Source organism: Priapulus caudatus, unplaced genomic scaffold, assembly GCF_000485595.1.
Source record: "Priapulus caudatus unplaced genomic scaffold, Priapulus_caudatus-5.0.1 Scaffold116, whole genome shotgun sequence".
Lineage (NCBI taxonomy): Eukaryota > Metazoa > Priapulida > Priapulimorpha > Priapulimorphida > Priapulidae > Priapulus > Priapulus caudatus.
This window is the reverse complement of record NW_014577177.1, coordinates 246,371-254,043: the sequence shown is the minus strand read 5'-3', so window position 1 is coordinate 254,043 and position 7,673 is coordinate 246,371. Positions and strand designations below refer to the sequence as shown.

General features: G+C 46.8%; 1 protein-coding gene across 4 annotated transcripts in view; it reads left to right on the top strand.

Annotated features, from left to right (window-relative positions):
- LOC106805528 (sphingolipid 10-desaturase-like) overlaps window positions 1-7,673 on the top strand; it is a 41,843-nt gene that overhangs the window by 17,450 nt on the left and 16,720 nt on the right. Inside the window, exon 1 of one of the 4 annotated variants that reach the window (XM_014807159.1) lies at window positions 2,715-2,967. The exons of the other annotated variants lie outside the window; for them this stretch is intronic. Coding sequence (XP_014662645.1) covers window positions 2,870-2,967 — 98 coding nt within the window. The 5' untranslated portion in view covers window positions 2,715-2,869. Of the gene's footprint in view, window positions 1-2,714; window positions 2,968-7,673 lie in introns of those variants that run through there. 4 annotated transcript variants of the gene reach the window in all.

The following is a 7,673-nucleotide window of genomic DNA, read 5'->3' as shown; positions in this document are numbered from 1 at the left end:
CATGGGTATGTACACGAATCATTGCTACATGCATGAAAATTAGTTTCCTTTCCAGCTAGGCTGACCCCCCTGGGCTCCCGGTCTAGGGAAATTAGTGAAATGAGTGAAATTAATGAAACGCGCTACCTCGCTACGCACTCGCGATCGATCGAGCCCCGTACTTCAATCAAAGGCGCCGCTGCCGCGCACATGTAACAGCCCTAGGCATACAACGCCGCGATTGTATCGATCGTTACAGCCCTAGATCTCAGCACAAAAGAAACAAACATAAACCGAAGTGGTAAAATTTCTGTTTTATTTTATTTTATTTCCATTTCATATAAACGATAAAACACGACAGTTTGTTACAAATAATCAATCGTAGCAACGAGTAAATACGAAGTACTGAACTGCATAAAACTCTCATAACCGGCCAAATCCCAAATCCTGATGGGTGCCGGTTCCGACGTGGCCGGATAAAGGAGGTCGGACTATATATATATGATATTTATCTACTTGATTCAATATACATCTATCTACATCTACATCTACATCTACATCTATCTATCTACATCTATCTACATGGGTTCATGGTGCAGCTGGGTGTGTTTGGGTGTCTCCAGTTCCTACGTGTGTACAGACACGCCTGTCACGTGTACGTACGTCGTACTCCGGGGTCGATGACGTTGCTAGGTGCACGTAGACGGCCGTGTTATTCCGTCGCTATAGAATTTGCCCTGGAGGCGCCTATATTTCTTAATACTGCTGCCCTTGTATGGCTGGCTTGTGCTTTTATTTAGCCATTATTGCATAGCTTACGTGCAAGCTGTATTTTTAAAGAATTTAAGGAATTTGAAATAATCACTATAATATTCTAGTTAAATTTGTACTCGTGCACTTACGTCAATCTCCGTAATTGAACTAATTGGAATCACTGATAAAAGGTGTGCACAGCACTTGCGGTGCCTCTCGCTATCAGATATTAGTAACTGTTATATATTACTATATACTAGGGCTCATAAGGTCTATGTTCCCCAGGGTACTGCCGGAACGTACCCTGGGTACGGTCCGGTATACCGGAATGTACCCTGGTAACTATCTAGCTGATATGGTTAGGGTTATGGTTATGGTTAGGGTTAGGGAGTAGGCGCAGGCGACTCCCTAGACTCGTTAAAGATACTCTCAAGGTTTTAGGCAACATTTTACCGATTTTTCATTTTCAATTTTATTCGATGGCTAACACTATGTGCCACCTTCGTACATGCTCATTTCTTCATATAACGGTACATGTGAACTGTCAGAGCGATTTGACTGCCCGCGTACATGTGTAGTAAGCAGCGGTTGACGTCATGATGACGTCAGAGACATGATACAACCACGATATTCACTAGTAATAAATAAGTTAGTATCATTGAGCGTCAACCCTGCTACAGCTGTCATTACATGTATTTATGTACATTCATGTACATCTGCTAGTGATCCAACAAGTATCCCACGCCCAAAATAGTTCTAACATTTCGCAACACACCTTACTGTAGTGCGGTACAAGGCGCGCGTTTGTTGACATATTAGCTTTGTGACGTCAGGATAAGCGGAGTTCGCGCGTTCTGCGAAGGAGGTAACCTCGTAATCTCTCAGAATTTCTGAAGGTGCATGGAACATTTTATCAATTTAGTGGTGTCAGTTAGTCATGGATATGTCGCAGTATAAGTACTAACAGTATATATTTCACATACGTTCACCCATTTTGCACACAGGCGGTCACTCATTGTGGAAAATAGAAAACCCCTGATTTCTCCGTTTCGAGATTTCTGACATAGTAGCCGATGTATAAATGGATATTTCTCTGTGATTACAACTCGGATTAATTTAATTTTACACTCGTTTTAATGGTAACATATTGTGGTAAAGAAATGCGTCAGGGATTGTTTTTAAGTGCCGTATTTTATTAGTTATGCCTCTTTATTCGCTTGAAATCTAACACACAACGCGAGGTACGGTCCGGCATATTAGATAGTAGTATTTATAGTACCAGGGTACGTTCCGGTATACCGGACCGTACCCAGGGTCCGTTCCGGCAGTACCCTGGGGCTGGGGGACATAGACTCTCTCAGCTATATTAGGTGGTTGTGTGACTATATTGAACTATACGTAACTATATGGGGGTATATATAGATGTGCTGTAGCTAGCTCTAGTACTATAGCCCGCGTACAGTTGCCACTGAACTGCAACAACTAGCCAGCGGCAACTGTACGCGGGCTATAGTACTAGAGCTATGCTGTAGCGTGAGCATAGTGGAGGCTGACTTGATCCCGCTGCCAGTGGCTCTAATAGGCGACATTTCCTAGTTGTACCCAAATACCGAATATTTTTACGACTGTATAAATCATGCACGAGGGAAAATGGAAAGAATCGTGCTGCAAATTCATGCTATTTCTGAGAGTATTCCAGACTAAGTTGACACATGATAATGGTTGGGGAGGGTGAGAAGGATCAGAGCACGAAGGAGACATGGCTGGGAGGAGGGTCAAAGGGAGACGGAAGTGGGCGTAATGATGATGATGATGATGATGATGATGATGATGCTGTTGAGAATGAAGAGGATGTTGAAGGGGCAGGAAGAGGAGGAGGAGGAGGGGGAGGAGGAGAAAGATTAGTAGGAAAGGCAGCAGCAGGAGCAGTGGGAGCGGGATGAAGGCAGAGCGAGACGAAGAGACGAATGAAGAGGGCAGAGTAACCAGAAGTAGTTGTAGGAGAGGATGAGACGAGGGTGAAGTCGATATCTGCACGCACTTGGACAGCGTATTTATACCATTGCTGGGCATAGACGATACAAATGTATATTTTTACATGTGACTGTGGGTTGCTATGTGTTCGTATAAACGTTGAATGGTCGGGAAGGGCATACACGCACGCGCCTCGGCTGGAAATGCTACAAACAGGCATCGTAACAGCCGAGTTATCGCTCCTCAGTTCTGTAGACACAGGTACTACTAGTTATATTTACTTACTTATATGTATTATTAATTTATTATGTCACTAAAGTATCCTTATGCCCTGAGCTGCCTCAAAAAAATTCCCCGTTATAAATCGGCGAATAGTTATCGTGAACGTATAAAGGGCATGACCGCATAGTATGACCGCATATAATGACCGCATAGGTCGTTGTTGGCATTGATCTGGTTGATGTCTCGCTCAGCAGGAGTTAATAATAGTTAGTAGGACGACACAGTAAAGTAACTGGGCTGTGGGAAAATGATATAGCTGCGCCAATGTGCACGCACGTGCGCGATGTGAAACTGAAGCCCTTCAGATATCCTATAATAAGTGAAAAGACATCTCGTGCTCGCGTGCTGAGCACGAGGAAGAGAATAGCTTCACGACCGCTAAATAATGACATATTGTCAACAGCGTATTAAATATGCATACGCTCTTGATATTATTTGCTACTAGCTCCCAGCATGAAAATCCTATCTGCAGTTGTTATGTGTGTATAATGCTAATGCTCATCAGGCCATCATGTTACCAAGAATATATGAATACAAACAAAACATTATAATTATGCTCCTCGTGTTATATGATAGCCGTCCTGAAAATTCGCGCAAGCGAATTGAAAAGTGCGACCGCATTACGAGTCACAAATATTACGATTCACAATACATACACAGATTTACGAATGCAAGTATTAGCGCAAACATTGATTGTAGGTTGCTCCTCGCCTGGGTTGTCTAGGAAATCGTCCTGACACGTGTGGGGCATTGCATACCATACTGATATCGTAAAGTGTTATGTGCACGAAAGCTACCCACGCCTAGTTGTATGTTACGTAGGCGGGCCCGATGAGTGGGCCTGAACATATTTGTTATGTGGGGAACAGAGCTGCAGCTGCCATACTACTACGGTTCACTTAGTAACGCGACAATTTTAGTTCCTCCTAATCATGGCTAGCTATTATTGATCAGCGACGTAGTATAACCGCCGCTTATCTATGATCAATACACACCAATAATAAATAATCCACATATCAATAAACTGTTGAGAAGAGTTCGCTTTGTGTGTTATATGTCAAGGCTATGTAGATATAGGTGTTGCTCGTATAATGTTCAGAAAATTATCATAAAGCTGGTTTCTCAGGATTTCATGTATAAAAAAAAGTTTTTATCATAGAGAAACAGTGGCTTAGCAGGTGTGTGTATTATGTTAATGTACTGTAGTGCAACTAGTATACAACAAACTCTAGTAGATTAGGTTGAATTACTCAAGTGTCCTACAGTACAATTACTGTAGTGCTGAATATTGGATGAATTTCTCTATTGATCATAGCCTGAAGCAGTTCTCCGAACATTGGCTGCTATCAGTCTGGAAGGTTCATAGGAAAATCGTAGACTGTTGTTTTTATTCGAATTACTCGAATCGTCTAATTCACATCCGATGATGTTTTATGATATAATATAGAGTATGACTATACTAATATAGAATGTGACAGAATCGCGTCAGAACATCGAATTGGAAATCGATCGACGTCGTGGAATAAACAGACGACAATATTTGCAGAGCTACCATAGGTCTGAAACCTTGCGATGTCTTGTCACACTATCAGGAGTAGGTACTGGGTGCATTAACTACGGCAGAGACGCGGCGTGGGAGTGGTAGCGTTATTAAATACGGCCTGGCCTGCATGCTTCGTGATGCTGCTAGTCGATCAAGATGTGCTACTAGTCGATCAAAGTGATGCTGCTAGCTGATCAAGATGTGCAGAGCACGCGCGCGAGAGATAGAGGGAGAGAGAGAGGGAGACAGACAGGCGGGCGGACGGACGGACGAACGGACAGACTGACAGAAACAGGGCGAGGGAGAGGGAGAGAGCGAGAGCGAGAGAAGGGGGGAAAAGAGAAATTTTCAGACAGACAGAGGGCGAGGGAGAGGGAGAGAGAGAGTACACGCGTGCACGTGCGTGCGTGTGTGCACGGCACCGCAGTGTTATAAGCGTAGTCATAACTCTCGTACATAGCTCCTGTATCTCCCCTACAGTGCGTCAGTCGGTATCCTCTTTCTCTCTCGCGCGCTCTCTCTCTCTCTCTCTCTCTCTCTCTCCCTCTCCCTCTCCCTCTCCAAGAATGTCGTGTGAGACGCGTTCACATCTCATCTCTCCTCATCTCCTCTTCTCTTGTCCTCTACGATCACCCTTGCCTCTTCTGCTCATTGTGTCTCTACCCCCTCTGCGTCTGCCCACTCCCCTCTCTCTCTCTCTCACTGTCTCTGTCTCTGTTCTCGTCTCTGTCTCTGTCCACCTCCTGTCTGCCTCCCCGTCTCTCTCTCTCCCTCTCTCTGCACACTACAGGCAGTCCGTGTCGCCTGGCCCTGCTGTCTGTCCTCCGGATTACCGCCATGCCCGAATTTGCGTGCCAGCCGACATAGTATGTTAGTCATTCATTGAATCACGGGATCGATAATGCCTCAGCTTCCCTCTCGCTATAGGCATCATCTGCCTTCGAACCCCCGCCTCGACTAGCTGTGCATGAGAGAAGAGCGGGAGCGTCACGCGTTTTGTTTTTCGCGATCCGTCACTGCATTGTGGTAAACTTCCCGACCGTCTGCGTTAGTGTGAGTATGAGCAGTAGAGAGGTGTGTCTCTCTAGTGTGGTTGCTGTTGTTGCGTGGTTATACCGTTGCTAGGTCAGTGTGCGTGTGCGTGCGTGCGCGTGCGCGTGCGCGCGTCCGAGCGTGTGTGTCGTAAGGAGTCGCATCTGATGTCGGTGAAGGATAGGATTTCATCGTGCGGTTATACTGTACACAGGCTGCCGGGTCGCGAGGCGGGCATGCGTGCGTGCGTGCGTGCGTGCGTGCGTGCGTTCATCTTCACATGTGCGTCACGATCTGGGGCTTCGCGGCTGGAAGTGTCAACGTTGCACACACAGACTTGAAATCGATAGCAGGAGACAAAAAATGGTCCCGTAGCGGGTATGCGTTAGTGCCAAGCTCGTGGGCGGTGCTGATATATTGTAAATTCTCGCTAAATGTCGTGTCTAGACGTTGGAACATGTCCGGTGGGAACTCTTTGCGGTGGTGCCTTTCCTGAGCGGGCTAGTGTGTACATAGTATATGAGGGATGTTTGCTGCGGACGTACAGTAGTCCCCGGTGCGGGCGTGCGTGCGTGCATGCATGCATGCGTAGCGTGCTTGGTGCGTGGGAGGTGGTGTAGTGAGTGAGCCATTCTCGTGAGCTGGCAAGACTGTAATAGTAGTACGCGCGTACATCGCTCTCATCTCGTCAAGCCGCGCTCCTCTGTGTGAACCCTTGCCCAGCGAGCAGCTGCGTGTGTGTGTGTGTGTGTGTGCGTGCGTGCGTGTGTGCGTGTGTGCGTGTGCGTGCGTGCGTGTGTGCGCTGTCGACACGGTGATTCCTAACTGTCACGCAGTGACTCTTACTGTCACCGGTGATTCTACTGTCACCAGTGATTCTGTCCGCGGTGATTCTACTGTCACGCGGTGATATTCTAACTGTCAGCGCGGTGGATTCTACTGTCACAACGGTGACTCCTACTGTCACGCGGTTGATTCCACTGTCACAGTCGTGATTCCACTGTCACGCAGTGACTCTAACTGTCACACGGTTGACTGCTACCTGTCACACGGTCACTCTAACTGTCACACGGTGATTCTACTTGTCACACGGTGGATTCTACTGTCACGCGGTGATATCTACGTCACGCGGTGATTCTACTGTCACACCGGTGATTCCAACTGTCACACAGTGATCTACTGTCACACAGTGATTCCACTGTCACACGGTGATTTCCACTGTCACGCAGTGCACTCTACTGTCCACACGGTGACTCTACTGTCACAAGTCACTCTACTGTCCCACGTGATTCTACTGTCACACACGGTGATTCTACTGTCAGACGGTGGACTCTACTGTCACACGGTCACTCTATCTGTCACACGTGATTCTACTGTCCGCGGTGATTCTACTGTCACACGGTGATTCTACTGTCAACACACGGTGATTCTACTGTCACGCGGTTGAACTGCTACTGTCACACGGTCACTCTAAATTGCTGTCACACGGTGATTCTACTGTCACCGGTGATTCTACTGTCAACGCGGTGATTCTACTGTCACACGGTGATTCTACTGTCACACGGTGATTCTACTGTCACACGGTGATTCTTACTGTCACACGGGTGACTCTACTGTCACGCGGTGATTCTACTGTCACAGGCACGGTGAATTCGTCTGTCACACCGCGGTGATTCTACTCGTCACACAAGTGTGATTCACTGTCACACGCGGTGATTCTACTGTCACACAGTGAGACTCTACTGGTCACGCGTGATCTACTTCACAGCAGTGACTCTACTGTCACACCAGGTGATTGTAACTGTCACACGTGATTCCACTGTCACATCGGCGGTGATTCTAACTGTCAACGCGGTGATCTACTGTCACAGCAGTGATTCCAGCTGTTCACACGGTGAGTCCTACTGTCACACGGTCAATTCTACTGTCCACACGGTGATATCTAACTGTCACTACGGTGATTCTACTGTCCAACGCGGTGATTTCTAGCGGTCACACATGATTCTACTGTCACGCGGTGATTCTACTGTCACACGGTGATTTACTGTCTACGCGTGAATTCTAACTGTCAACGGTGATTCTACTTGTCACACGTGAATTCTACCTGTCA